The sequence below is a fragment of the Cyprinodon tularosa genome, unplaced genomic scaffold (assembly GCF_016077235.1).
Source record: "Cyprinodon tularosa strain WSP-4 unplaced genomic scaffold, ASM1607723v1 ctg94, whole genome shotgun sequence".
NCBI lineage: Eukaryota > Metazoa > Chordata > Actinopteri > Cyprinodontiformes > Cyprinodontidae > Cyprinodon > Cyprinodon tularosa.
This window is the reverse complement of record NW_024039718.1, coordinates 1,231,917-1,247,516: the sequence shown is the minus strand read 5'-3', so window position 1 is coordinate 1,247,516 and position 15,600 is coordinate 1,231,917. Positions and strand designations below refer to the sequence as shown.

The 15,600-nt window shown below is 36.9% G+C and overlaps 1 protein-coding gene across 1 annotated transcript in view; it reads right to left on the bottom strand.

Annotated features, from left to right (window-relative positions):
* Nucleotides 1-1,668: 1,668 nt before the first annotated feature.
* Nucleotides 1,669-15,600, bottom strand: part of pcsk5a (proprotein convertase subtilisin/kexin type 5a) — a 54,803-nt gene continuing 40,871 nt past the window's right edge. Inside the window, exons 35-37 of the mRNA XM_038274917.1 lie at nt 4,211-4,311; nt 3,583-3,781; nt 1,669-2,876 (exon numbers count right to left, since the gene is read on the bottom strand). Of these exons, the coding sequence (XP_038130845.1) occupies nt 2,401-2,876; nt 3,583-3,781; nt 4,211-4,311 (776 nt within the window). The 3' untranslated portion in view covers nt 1,669-2,400. The remainder of the gene's footprint in view (nt 2,877-3,582; nt 3,782-4,210; nt 4,312-15,600) is intronic.

Sequence of the window (15,600 nt, the reverse complement as noted above, 5' to 3'; positions counted from 1 at the left end):
AAGATTGCAGCTATTTCGACTAGCTGTTGGTTTTTGGTTTTTGCAGGGCATTTTTCTTTTAGTATTTTGTGATGTTTTCCTTTGAAATGTTTTTCTGTTGAGTTTGCTTTTGTATCTACCTATCAGCCACCTTGTTTCAAAAGCATTTATCTAAATTAAAATTATAATGACAAACGATTAACAAACAGCACAAGACAGAACATGAGCAATGAAACAAAATCTACTGACATTACAAGCACTAGTGGAACTTTCTTTCCTAGTGAAAAGCACTAGGAAAAAAAAATAAATGTTTTACTTTTTCTTAAAAATAAATTGCATAGTAATTATACAATTTATATAATACATATAAGGACAGAGAAGACCCTTCTTAAGGTCCAAGCTGTTAAGGCATAAGTGACCTGGTTATTAACAGGTTCTGAAGTCATTTTAATTTAATCCCAGATACTCAGAACTTCAAAACACAGATCGAACCAACTCACTTTTTTCAAAACTTTAAAGGTTTTTGCAAAACATGGACAAAAATAATGCATGCTTTCTTTTTAGTATTAATGTCTAAATCATTAAAGGGAACATAATAATTTATATTCTGGGGAACATAATTAAATCAAGCGTTTCTTATATTTTTTGCAGCTTTTTCTTGTCTTTAAGGCCATTTTCCATAATCTAATAATCCACTGTTATTCTAAGATAAAGGTGAAAGAGAGACAATTCAGTAATTGTACTGTAAACACCCATTGAATTACAAAATAAATCGCACAAATATCACATTATGTTGAAATGATGAATTACAACTTTATATTTTCTTGGTGGCAATTGAAGATTTCTCTGGTTTTATATTGGACATTATTACATAAGGTTAATATTAGGATTTTTTAATGAGTCAGGAACAGTTATAAAGATGACTAAAATAATAATAAAAAAGAAGTTGAAATGTCTATAGGAAGGGTACAAAGGGATCTTAGGACACTAGATCATGCATTGAAAATGCAACGTTCTGGCAACGAGATGATGTTGTCAGCAAGTGACTGAGCCACAGATTTAAGTTCAAGCTAATATTTGCAGCCGCGTATGAAAACAATTTATTTGTCAGAGACTAATTTGTTATGGCCATCTGTAGTTGGCCCTGCTGATTCATTGACTAATCAAGATCTTTGAATTTGGGTTGACCAACAACATATATATATAAGCAGTCACATAGCCCCCAAAATAATTTTAAAGACTTTGTTTTATCAGATTTTGAGCAGAAGAGCAGCAAAGTATCTCTGCTAAACTTGGTCTTTTCAAGTATGAAAGAATAAATGAATGCAAACAATATAAGTCTAAATTGGCTGAAATACTTTAAAACACAGTCCGAGCTTCATCAAACCATCAGTTTATTTGTAACAAACTAAATGTTTTGTTTTGAGCACTTGGACCACCTAAGATTATGAAATGCATGAAGACTTTAATTAGTTTATTAAAATTATCTCTACTGATTCTGTTTTGATTCTTTAAATTTAAAATAGAAAATATTTATATAATTTCATATATATATATATATATATATATATATATATATATATATATATATATATATATATATATATATATATATATATATAAATATATATATAGTACTAATCCTGCAGTACCCTTTTTTCCATTAAATTCACAATGAAGACCTTTATCAACGATCAGAAGCACAATAACTTCATGGTAAATATTCGTTCCATTTTATTGTATAATTTGAACAATTTTCATGTTTCATAGGTCTTAGACGGAGACAGTTTGGAGTTTTGTTCCCAATATTGGAACCTTTACTGCATGTTTTACAATGTCTTCTGTTTTTGTCCTGTTCCTCTATGATTACTGCAAATAAAGTGAAATAGTGTCACCAAAACAAACAAACAACAAAAAAAAAAAACTACACAAGATGAGTTAAAAATGGAATCAATGGACCAAGCCTTAAAGGACAGTGGAAATCATCTTTGCTGTTAGAGGAATAATTCTTTTGACATTCTGTAATTGCTATCATTACTGTTAACGATGCTCTATATCTAATAAAAACAAGGTAAAATACTGTTACCAAATTACTGTTTGGCGTCTGCCTTAAAATTTGTAAACTTTAATAGATAAATGCCAAACAACCTATGTAGATGGGTGACAGCCACATGCAGTATCACAGAAATTAAGCATGGGAAGTATGGATTTATGTTTGCAACACATTTCATTTTTTGAATGGATAGAAGTCATAAAATGCTGCTTATTATAAATAGCTTCTCAAATCTCATTTGACTGAGCTCATTCAGTGAAGATAAATAGATCTGTCCCTCAGGGCAGAGCAAGAATAACATTACAGAGGAGAAAACAGGAAGGCAGAAAAGTTACAAGAAAACAGACGAGTGCTCCATTTTTGCTCTTTTATCTGAATCTGTAACTCTCATCATCATACTCTAGATCATCTTCATTGTCATCACCCAGCTGTCCATAACGAAACTTCCTGTACACTGTGCCATCCTGGCCCATGTAAACAATGTCCTCATCATCGTCATCGTCGTCATCATCCTTATTCCCTGAGTGACGTGTGCCGATGTCCACCAGCTCAGCTTCTTGGAATCGGCCTCCAGAGGGGCCACCGTAAGAGGTAGAAGAGGAAGAGGTGTTGCCGCGATATATGCTGCCGCCTCCAAAACCCCCACCAGAACCAAGCTTTTTATACCCACGGGGTGGCAGGTCTGATGGCCCACTTTTTGACCGGGAGTGTCTGATGAGGAAGACGACGCCGACAAGTCCCAGGACAAGCAGGATGGAGGCAATGATGAAGATGGTTAGGTTCCCTTTAGATTCCTCTGCCTCTTCATTTGTGAATGCCAAGTTCGTGCTGAGGATGCAATGTCCTGAAAAAAAAAGCAAGAAATCAACTACAGATGTACTCCTGAATTATAAATGGAAGTATGATGGTGTGTTTACATGATAGCAAAATTTAAAGGACACTGCCATTTTAACTCCCCAATATCAGATTGTTTTATCATTGCCTGAGGGAGAACTAAAATAAGAAAAGATTCTACAGCTGTACATTAAACAGGATTCAGATCAGGAAAATACATTATATTAAATAATACATTTTAAACATCGCAACAGGAAAGTAAGATTTTACTTTTATAAAAACAAAGAACAAAATAAGAGTTTTCTGCAAAAATATCCTCAAAACTTCCTGACCTTTTCAATCTAAAGACGCACTATGCTGCCACCACTGTGTTTCACTGGACAGGGAGGAATGTAGTGTTATCTTTTTACAAGGCTTAAAATATTTATTACAGCGTTTTGGAATTCATTTCAGTAGCAATATTTCAGTTTCATCCATAATTTTTTCTCTGTCCAGCAGCACTGCAGTCTGGGGTTGCAACTTCACAAACAACTATTTTCCAAACACTGAGCTCCTACTGATTGAAGCTTTATTTATTTGAAGAAGTATTTTAGGGTAAAATAAACAAATAATTAGTCATATCAATAGTTTTAATAGTTTATCTGTTGATCATATCTGTCTGTCATGATTCTACCTGTTTAGCCATTTTCAATCAGCATCAGTTTTCTGTAGCTAACCTCGAGTCTCAGTGCAGTTGCAGCAATCCTCCTGTAGGGTTTCAATCTCTTTCCATTCCTCATCATAACGGCAACACGGTAGACAACGCCCACTGGCTTCTAAGATCCCCTGAGCAGAACAGGAGGTGCAATTGTACGGACTGGGTCCCCGGCACTCCTGACAAGAGCCATCACAGTCTTCACACATGGGGTCTGAGCCCTGCTGAGAGAAAGAGGCAACTTAAACAATTTATAATATATATATATATATATATATATATATATATATATATATATATATATATATATGTTATATAAATTATTATATCAAGATTCCAAAATGCTTTTTTTTAGTCCCTGAGTTACAGCTTCCTTGCAAGAGCCTATTAGCATGCATCTCTACCTGTCAAACAGTCTCAATCAGCAGCCTCGCAGAGGGAGCAGGAAGATTTATTTAGAAAATGACTCACTGTAATAAATTTCACCCTGCTCTTTGAGACTGCCTCAGCTGAAGCGAAAAGTTGTTCCGAATTACGTTTTATGGTACCCCAGGCCCAAACATAAGTTATTATTTCGGATAAGTACTAAATATATTTTAGATTAAAAAAGTTAATTATTGTGAAATTAAAACCAGGAAAAGTGAGGTTACCTTCAGTACAGGGTACTGGCCTATATCGCACATAGACTCACACCTCCCATCTGACAGCAGGTATCCAGGGTAGCATGAGTCACAAGACAGGGAAACCTTTCCTGCAAATACAGGGTTATTTAAAGAGAAAATTAGGTTATTCTTTTCCCCAGTATATTGCAGAACAGTAGCTGAGTCTGTAAAAGTTCAGCAATAACACTTCAACTGTTAAAGGTGAGTTAAAAAGAGGTTATTCCATAAGAGAAATATTCATAACAGCTGAACTTTTATTAACATCATGGCAAATCAAAACCACAAACTTCAATGTATTCATTAATATTTCATGCCATTGATTGACAAAGTGTAAAATGATAAACAGCTGAGACTGATTACCTAGTTTTTAGCATAAAGAAAAGCTTAAATCCAAAATGTGTGGCAGGCATTTATACTTTTATTCAATCCTTAATACAATGATACTTTTAGACCCACTTCTTACTCTGATAAAATAAATCATTTATTTTTTTTACTGGGTTAGCTCACAGAGAAATGACTTTGCCAATTCCTTGGTAAGATTTTATAGAGCAATACATGAACAAGTGAGAACCCACAGTTTTCAAACTGCAAGGTCACATATAAAGAATAAACACACTCTACAAATGCACTAGTTTAATTGCAAAATAATTCTACTTGAAGTTTAAATGCTTCAGTCTTCAAACTCTTAACCTAGAAAAAAACACAGTGAACTAATGAGAAAATCAAAAATAAGGAAATCAAGTAAACTATAAAAACTGGAAGAAATAATAAAACAGAAACCAATACCCAATAAAACAATACTTTTTTTATCACAGTTCTATCTAAATATATATCTGTTTAAGAATCAAAGTTTTTTTATAAGGAATTGGGGAAGAGGCCAGATATGCTCTAAAAGCTACCACAGCCACTAGTTTCCCATACAAAGCAACGGGACAAGTAAGATTTTATAAATGTGTTAGAATATAGAGATTAATGGGGTGTTAACTAGCCATCACACTCACTGAAAGGTGACAGACTACCAAGATGGCAATGAAAAACCTCTGTGGACTCACAGGATGGTGAACAGGCCTGATGTCCATCAAAAAATAATAGCTCCACCAAAAACAAAGAGAAATTGGTTGTAAAAAAAAAAAAAAACTTAATCCCTCTTGGACCTATAGATATCATTAATACAAATGTTAAGTAAGTTAGCAAGTAAGTCAAATTTATTTGTGTAGCACTTTATACAGATAAATATCACAAAGTGCTTCAAAGTAAAAATGTAATCCAATAAAACAATGTAGAATACAATGTACCTGTATATCAACATAAAAAAATTGGAAAAATACATAGATAAAAACACACGTCTAATTAAAAGCCTGCTTGAAAAGCAACATCTTCGGTTGCTTTTTAAAAGAATCAACAGAATTCATACAGCGTAAAAAAGGAGGGGAAGCATTCTACAGCCTCGGAGCCACTGACTGAAATGAACAATCCCCTCTGGTTTAAAACAAGTGTGTGAAACAACTAACAATGTTTGGCCTGTTGACCTCATACTATGGGACAGAGTATGGAGCGCTATCATCCCAGAGATGTAGGAAGGAACTTGACTCTATACTGGTGTAATGTGTTCTCTTTGGTTAATGTCAGTTAAAAGCCTTGCAGCAGAGTTCTGGACAACCTGGAGATGGTAAAGCTCCTTGTTGCTCAAGCAAGTAAAAGAACTTTTGCAATAGTCTAACAGTGAGGAGATAAAATCATGAATAATAATTTCCAACTCACCTTTTGACACCAGTCGGTCTTAATTTGGAAATATTCTTTAGTTGGAAGTAACAGTTCCTAACTAGTCGTTTAGAGTGATTTTCCAAGGAGATCATTGTATCAAACACAACACCTAAGCTCCTGAGGCTCAGCTGAACAGACAAGCCTAAGTCAGCTATATGTTTCTTTATCTGAGGGATTTTACTTTCAGGTGCGATAATTAGTGTTTCAGTTTTCTCAACGTTCAGAAGTAGGAAATTGTCACATAACCACTGTTTAATGCTGGTCAGGTATTTATTTAAGGAAGACATTTGATTAAATTCAGTGTCCTTGAAAGAGCAATATAGTTGAATATCTTCTGCATACTGGTGGTAAGATATGTCACTGAGCTGCCTGATTATCTGACCCAGTGGAAATACGCACAAAAGGAACAGAATGGGTCCCAAGACAGACCCCTGAGGTACCCCACAAGACAACTGTGCCGTTTCCGACATGACTTGATTGATATAAACACTAAAACTTCTTCCCAAAATGTCAGATGAGAACCATTTTAAAACTGAACCAGACATCCCAATCAGATCACATAGTCTATTTCTCATAATTTTATGATCAACAGTATCAAAAGCAGATGAAAGGTCTGATAGAACCAGGACTGTGTATTTCTTAGAGTCAGCTGACATCAGAATGTCCCTAGAAACATTAAGTAATGCAGTTTCTTTGGCATATTTTTTCATGGAAACCAGACTGGAATTTGTCAAACAGCTCGTGGTTCTCTGAGTGGTGAGTTGTTCAACTACAGTACAACTTTTTCTAAAATATTTAATTGAATGGAAGTTTGGATATTGGCCTGTAGCTCTTAGGCTGTAATGGATCCACTCTGGGTTTTCTCAGTACTGCTTTAACAACAGCACGTTTAAAAAAAGTAGGAAGGATACCAGTTAAAAGTGAGGCATTAAGCATATTCACAACACAGGGGCAAATAGATTCAAATACTTGTATAAATAGCACAGTTGGGAGGACATCCATAGGACAGGATGAGGGTTTCTGTTTATGTAGAAGAGAGATGTAAAGTCACCGGTTTAAAATTTGACCAAGAATGTGTAGAGTACAGATCACCTGCAGAGTTCTGAGTAAGTGAAGGAGAGATACTTGCCCTAACAACTCTAATCTTACTTACAAGGAAATGAAGGAATTCATTACAGTCTGATTTTGAGGACAATATTGCTTCAGGGGCAGGAGGAGAAACTATTGCATTTAAAGTTTCAAATAAGACTTTAGGGTTTTACTTTTTAGAGGATATAAGCTGAGAAAAGAATTGAGTTCTCGCATTTCTTAGCATCTAATTTAGGGTAGCCATTAGTTCTCTCAGCCGAAGCCTATGGACCTCAAGTTTAGAAGACAAACATTAAACTTTTCTACCATTTCTTCTAAAATAGTTTGATCAAGCCAAGGACATGTTTTTTTAAGGGAAACAATATTTGATTTCATTGGTGCCACTGTATCTGAAATTTTTAGGCGCTGGTTATTAAAAGATTGGATAAAAGCATCTGCATCATGGCATTCAATCAGTGAGCATGTGTAAAAACAAGGCAGAGAACTTCTCCCCAGCATCAGGAATAATAATCCACCTTTGAGCCCTAATTCCCAGGGGCGGAGGATCCAGAGGAAAGTTGGGCTCTGTTCGAAAACCTCCTTAGAAGACCGGATTCGAAGGCCGATTACGTCATAGCGCGGCGCCAAGGTCTGGTCGGATTCCAAGAGTCCTCGTTATGCGGCCTTAAAATGCGTCCTTCTTTTTGCCCGATTTGAAGGACGGGTCTGATGTATCCTCGGTATCCTTGGTTACCCAGGATTCATTGCGAGACCAAGCAAGCTGTGATCAGAGTAAAGGTTACTTGTCGCCGAACAGAGGTGAAAATTGGAAGTTCAGTTTAATATAATACAAGTCATTTAATAGTTCCGTCTGAGATTAATGAAAAATAGTTGTTTTAATGGTTATAGAGTCAGATATGTGGCGGTAATGTTTGGTTTATCTAAAGGTTTTTATCTGTTACTGGGTAAATGGGTTTGGCTGTAATTTAAGGACAGATTCTAATAGATCTGCAGGGTGGGGACTATAAATCTGATAGGATTTTTATCTTTTTATTGCTGTTTTGCACAATATGCGTAACTACGTATTTTTTGTTGATGAATATTAGAGATTTTGCAGATATATTTTTTATAAATACATTGTTTAGATTAACTTATATCTTTCTACCCCTTTTATAGAATAGAAAAGAAAATCCCTTTATTTTCCCACAATGGGCAAATTTACAGCAGCAGAAAGATCATTGAAAATGGTCACACAAATGTGGACCTTAAAAAAATGTATAAGAATAACATAATAGGGAAGAGTTAAAATATAAACAATAAAATACTGTAAAGTGTTTTAACAATATAAAACTGGAGAATAAATAACCAATATGCAGCTATGGACATTTTTACAGTAATGGATATTCGAAAATAGCAGCAACATCAGAGATGTGCAAAATGACAGCAGCAGGTTATTTAACTAACTAAGGTTTCTATCATTACATTTGATTTTATTTGTTCCTGCTCCCGGTGGTTGGAACCTTTATTCCATTCTGGATTCTTGTGAGTGTAGTCTTTGTTCACTTCACAATAAAAAAGAAATAAATAAACAGTTTTGAAAACTTCTGTATTCATTCTTTTCCTGCTTTGTGTGTCAACGTTTACGGTTGCTAAGCAACAGAGCATACGGCGGTAAAACCCGCCGAAGGGTAGACCTGGTCGAATTCACAGCCTAAACTCTTCCGGCCTCCTTATTTTCAAGGACTTCGAAGGATCCAGTCTAGGTAGACCGCGTCCTTGGAGGACACGTCCTAGGTTTTCGAACAGAGCCCATATGTCAGATAACACGCAGCAGTGATCACTCACATGAACATCTTCTACTTGAACATTTACTATATCAAGACCAAGTGAGAAGACACGGTCCATGGTGTGACCCTTTATATGTGTGGGTCCAGAAACATGCTAGACAGGAGATCCACAGCTGTGTTAAATGTGGTATCATCAATATGCAGGTTAAAGTCCTCCAAAATTAAGACCTCCAATTTAATGATAGATGATAAAAAGTCTGTAAAATCAGTGAGGAAGACGCCCGCCAGACCAGGAGGATGGTAAATGAATACAGTAAAATGTATTAATTGCACCTATTTTGAGCGACTGAGATTCAAAAGAGGAAAAACCTTCAGAGTTAATAGCTCTGCATATGAATCTGTCACGATACACTGCAGCAAGCCCACCACTTCAGCCAAGCGGGGCGTCCAAGTAACAGAACTCATTCAACTGAACAAACTAATTTTCACTTTGCCACGTCTCAGTTAGGAACATAAAATCCATATTCTCACTGGTAAAAAGCTCATTAAGAATAAATGATTTGTTCGAAATGGAACAAGCACTGAGCAAGGTAAACCGGAGCAATAACAGAAGGCCAGCATCCACAACAGCTGATGGAAGTGACCATAAACAGGTGGCAGGGTCACGTGATCTCTAGCTTCTGCAAGCAGTCAATCGCTAGACATGCATTACTGTAAACATTGATAGTAGAAGCTCTGCGTTCTCATCAGAGTGTCGATGGGACAGAAAACGTTCTTCTCCAAAGGATAGACACATCCTGGGGCACTGCAGCTGGGGAGTGTTTCCTGCCGCATCTTGGAGGGAAACCGGCTGCAACCACCTGCTTCATTGTCCACACTGAGGCCAAAGCACATACATAAAAAAGGATCGCCACATCTTGACCTGAATGTCAAACCTACAGTATAGCCCTTCTCTTTAGTCTCTTTTTTTACGGTTACCAGTACCTCTGGATGTAAACAGAAGCCGGTGCTCAGGTGAGGAGGGAGGACACACAAGCAGGGGCAGAAAAGTCTGCTTGTAACTTTCCCAACTATCAAAGAGTCCTTCCATAAACTCTCTGATACTGATATCCAACAACGGGTGTCGACCATATGTCCGAGCAGCAGAGATTTAATTATTAGACGTTAGGGCTGATATGGTGAAAAAGCATACCAGTAAAAACACTAAAATGTGTGACATATCCATTGCAGCAGCAGCCAAGCCAAACACAGGTGCCATCTCGTGCAAAGTGCAAAGTGAAATGAAATTGCTGTTCATGTGTTTAATAGCTCTGGTAGTGCAAACCAAACGACCTATGCAGTAAAGACAACATTAGTAACTGAGATAATGGAGATACAACTAAAATGGGTTATAGGGACAATGTGGATATATTCAGGTAGGTTAGTGAGAGAAGAGGAGGGGAAAACACAGATAAAGTAACAAGCTTAGGCTGCCACATGTAGTGTAGGAGCTGCGGTTTCAATGCCGTTTTATCAGGGCGAAGAAGGAAAACCTCTTTGTAGACATAATTAAAGACACCATCTCTTTTTTTGGGGAATATTTAATCTTAGATTATTTTCTGCAGTTCAGACAAACGCTTCAAGCGTCGAGCATAATTTTCTGTCAGAGTGAAGTCAACAGGTGCACAAACAGCATATGACTATGTTTATATAAGATCCAACGTTTCTTTGAAGATGCAAGTTTTCTTACTTGGACAGGAATATAGAAATGTTTTTATGTATCTCTCCCCTGCAGCTTAGAGAGCTGTGGGCTGTAAATTGGTTTTTAGGTTTTATCTGTTGCAGCTCTGTGGCATCTATACTGTTGTCAACCAATGAAAGAAGCTACACACGGTCCTAAAGTTTGCAAGAACTTACCAAATGACACCATATAATGGTATATTTGGTAAAAATATACAGGCTGTATAGAGAGAGAAAATAAAATTGTAAAAAACAGTTTGAACTACAGATGAACTTTAAGAAAAACATATTTCGTCTTTTAGTTGAATTTGATACTCTAACAAAATTGATTTATGTGATGTAGATTGCGGCAAAGAAATTAAGTTTTGTGAAATGCAAATTTAGCAGTTTATTTTAGTGCCACAGTGTCAGTAAACAACCCCCCCCCCCCCCTTCCCTTAAAATCATATCTACATTTACATCTGGCTTTGTAATCCGGGGCAGGATTAGAGGCATCTTGGGCATATGTGTTTCCTTGTTATGCCTGGACAGAATTTGGAGATCTGATAATTCAACCGACAGAAGGAGTAGGTGGAAGAAGTTTAGTAAAAAGTAAACTTAAATTTATTAATAAGGAAATTGGTGCTGCTGAAATAGGAAGTGTCTCGCACTGGAATCACTGTGAAGAGGAGAAGATGATGAGAGGCTGAGAAAAAATCAGTAATTTTGAAGATCCACTAAATGAAAGCCATCAATGTTCTCAGGTATTATGAAATTGTTCTGGCTTGGAATATTGATCCCAGTAGCTCCATTTGGATGATTTGGATCACTGAATGACTAATCCAAATCCTGACAGGGCAAATGCTGTCTGAAAGTTTTACAGTAGTAAGTTCAGGGGTAAAGCCCAAAAAAGCAGTCCAAAGGTCAGAGGTTGCCAGAAGGGCTAGATGAGAGGGGAATCCGGGATCCAGGTGAGAGAATCTGTTACAGAAGGCACATTAACAGGGTAGAGGTACAGAGAAGAGAGGCAGATCTGAGTTCTAGGCTTGGGTCATACATGATTGACAAAGCAATCAAGACAGGAGCAGAGACAAATAGACTAGGCCAACGCACAGGACAGGGGGTCGATGGAGTATCCAACAGAGAACACAGGAATGATACAGGTCAATATCAGGGGGTCAAAACTAGGAATGCTGGGCTTTCAAGAGTCTGGTGGTTACCCCAAGAAGAGCCAGGGATATATAGTGCTCCTCCGAGGTGTAACAACTTCCCTTGTTTTACAGCAATGCACTACTTTATGCAAGACTTTCACATAAAACCACACATGTTAACGACTGTTGTTGTTGAAAGGTTTGAAAGAGGTGATATTTCAAGTATAATTGTACCCCAAAGGACAATTTCCTTTAATTAACCCTAATAAGGGGCCAACCTACAGCCTCCCTTTAGTCTTTTAGGACAGTCAGGCTATGGTAAAGCATAGTCCTGTTTTTCACTCAAAGCAAAAACTATAACGTGATTGTTAAGAAACCAAGGCTGTCTTTCATGACTTGCAGCTCTGATGCAAAGTAAGCATTGATTGAGTTAGAGAGCATTTAGGATATTTTTTCTGACTACAGCCATAGAGTCACATACATCAAAAGCTGCATTTCCATGTTTGTTCTAAGCATGCAGTATCAAATCCTAAGTAGGATTCCTTAGCAGTTTGTGTAATAACAAATCTTATCAGACCACGAAGACCAGTTAGATCCAACCGTGTTACACAGAGTTTGTTTCTCCATGAATCCCTTTTGGTCGGTGCTAAGCCCTGCATGAGTGTGTCAAACCACAAGTCTTAGTGCTCTGAGGATTCACTGACAGCTAGTCATTTGCGTGCCAGTTATGCTGACTGTTTTGCTGATGCTATCCCATTATGATCAAAAAATGAACAGCTTCTAATGTTTCTAACTTTTTGACAGATGTCTTTGTAAAATCATTATTATTCAGTTCATCTGTCAGGAAGTAATTGTGTAAGTAATTTGCAGCCTATTTTCTGGATCATTTAAAATATATTCCACAGTGGTATGAACTCAGTTTCAAAAGAAATTATGCTAAAAAGAAACATAATTTCCTTCATTTATGAGAAGTATGGTATTACCAATGTGCATTGCTATTATATATGAGCCATCTACAGTATAGTTTGGTTTCTCCGTATCACATATGTTTAAGCCAGATCTAATAATAGTTCAAATTATCTCACATTGTACTTATCTTGAAGCTTCCAATTACTTTGGTGTGCACTTCTTTTCAGCACATTCAAAACAATGTCAACCTTTACAGGTGCTGGTCATAAAATTAGAATATCATGAAAAAGTAGATTGATTTCAGTAATTCCATTTAAAAAGTGAAACTTGTATATTATATTCATACATTACATACAAACTCATATATTTCAGATGTTTATTTTGTTTAATTTTGATGATTACAAATGACAACAAATGAAAATCTCAAATTCATCATATCAGAAAATTAGAATATTACTGAAGACCAATAAAAACAAAGGATTTATAGAAATGTTGGCCAACTGAAAAGTATGAACATGAAAAGTATGAGCATGTACAGCACTCAGTATTTAGTTGGGCCTCCTTTGGCCTGTATTACTGCAGCAATGCGGCGTGGCATGGAGTCGATCAGTCTGTGGCACTGCTCAGGTGTTATGATAGCCCAGGTTGCTCTAATAGTGGCTTTTAGCTCTTCTGAATTGTTGGGTTTGGTGTATTGCATCTTCTTCTTCACAATACCCCATAGATTTTCTATGGGGTTAAGGTCAGGAGAGTTTGCTGGCCAATTAAGAACAGGGATACCATGGTCCTTCAACCAGGTACTGGTAGCTTTGGCACTGTGTGCAGGTGCCAAGTCCTGTTGGAAAATGAAATCTGCATCTCCAAAAAGTTGGTCAGCTGCAGGAAGCATGAAGTGCTCTAAAACTTCCTGGTATGTGGCTGCGTTGACCCTGGACCTCAGAAAACACAATGGACCAACACCAGCAGATGACATGGCACCCCAAACCATCACTGACTGTGGAAACTTTACACTGGACTTCAAGCAACGTGGATGAAGTGCCTCTCTTCTTTTCCTCCAGACTCTGGGACCTTGATTTCCAAAGGAAATGCAAAATTTACTTTCATCAGAGAACATGACTTTGGACCACTCACCAGCAGTCCAGTCCTGTTTCTCTTTAGACGCTTCTGACGCTGTCTGTGGTTCAAGAGTGGCTTGACACAAGGAATGCGACAGCAGAAACCCATGTCTTTCATACGTCTGTGTGTGGTGGTTCTTGAAGCACTCACTCCAGCTGCAGTCCACTCTTTGTGAATCTCCCCCACATTTTTGAATGGGTTTTGTTTCACAATCCTCTCCAGGGTGCGGTTATCTCTCTTGCTTGTACACTTTTTTCGACCACATCTTTTCCTTCCCTTCGCCTCTCTATTAATGTGCTTGGACACTGAGCTCTGTGAACAGCCAGCCTCTTTAGCGATGACCTTTTGTGTCTTGCCCTCCTTGTGCAAGGTGTCGATGGTCGTCTTTTGGACAACTGTCAAGTCAGCAGTCTTCCCCATGATTGTGTAGCCTATAGAACTAGACTGAAAGACCATTTAAAGGCTTTTGCAGGTGGTTTGAGTTAATTAGCTGATTAGAGTGTGGCACCAGGGGCCATCAATTTTGAACCTTTTCACAATATTCTAATTTTCTGATATGATGAATTTGAGATTTTCATTTGTTGTCATTTGTAATCATCAAAATTAAACAAAATAAACATCTGAAATATATGAGTTTGTATGTAATGTATGAATATAATATACAAGTTTCACTTTTTAAATGGAATTACTGAAATCAATCTACTTTTTCATGATATTCTAATTTTATGACCAGCACCTGTATATCATCTTTCTTTAAATAATTGGTGAAGGAAGAACTACACATAACATCCATCATCATTATCATCCTCATACACTCTACTTTTCTTGTATTGATTATAAAAAAAAAAAGGAAAAAAAAACAAAACAATGTATGACATATAATACAGAGTCAAAGCAAGATCTTCATAGGAACTACACAAAGTAAGCTTACAGAACTTTGCTTGAAGCACAACAGGAAATACAAGCCCAGGAACGGAAAACAAAGCCGTGATGCTAGTTAAAGAGATTAGTGTAACAGAGGGGAGGTGATCTAATTAGGTGAATAATTACAGCTGATAGAGAACTATGACTGAAAGAACAAAAAAAAAAGACTAAATACACAGAGAAAAACAGGAAACCTGACCAAAAACAAAGAACTCAATGAATAAAATGAGTTTTATGGCCACAGAATACCCGCATACAGCTCTTTGAATAATATCCAGTTACCCATTTCTATGTTTACTTAGAAATGGGTAACTGGATTCAAGAGTTGACAATAAGAAAATGACAAAAAAGTCGCACTCATCTCAATATATATATATATATATATATATATATATATATATATATATATATATATACATATACTGTATATAAAAAATATTCCCATTAAAAGGGGTGGTTTGTGCCAATCCATGATCTGATCAGCATCCATCTAAACACGCTTTGATTATGTTAGACAGAGTGTGTCAAACTGAACGTTATGCAAAGTACAGATGAGTGGGCAGGGCCTCTGTTCTAAATAAAGCATTGAACCAAAAAGTAATTTATAGATATTTTGAAGTGGTGTCTAAGCAGCTGACCTGTGTCTTGCAAGAAGCAGAAGATTGGTAGCATGACTTATGGCAATCTAAAGGAATGACCATTGAATAGCCCCTGCTCCTGAATGAATGAATGAATGAATGAATGAATGAATGAATGAATGAATGAATGATACTTGCACCAATCCCCAATGCCACCCCCCAACACACATATACACACACACACCCACATTCACACACACACACACACACACACACACACACACACACACACACACACACACACACACACACACACACACACACACACACACACACACACAACCAGTTGAGAGCATCTTTTAGCTCAGAACATCCAGCTGTGA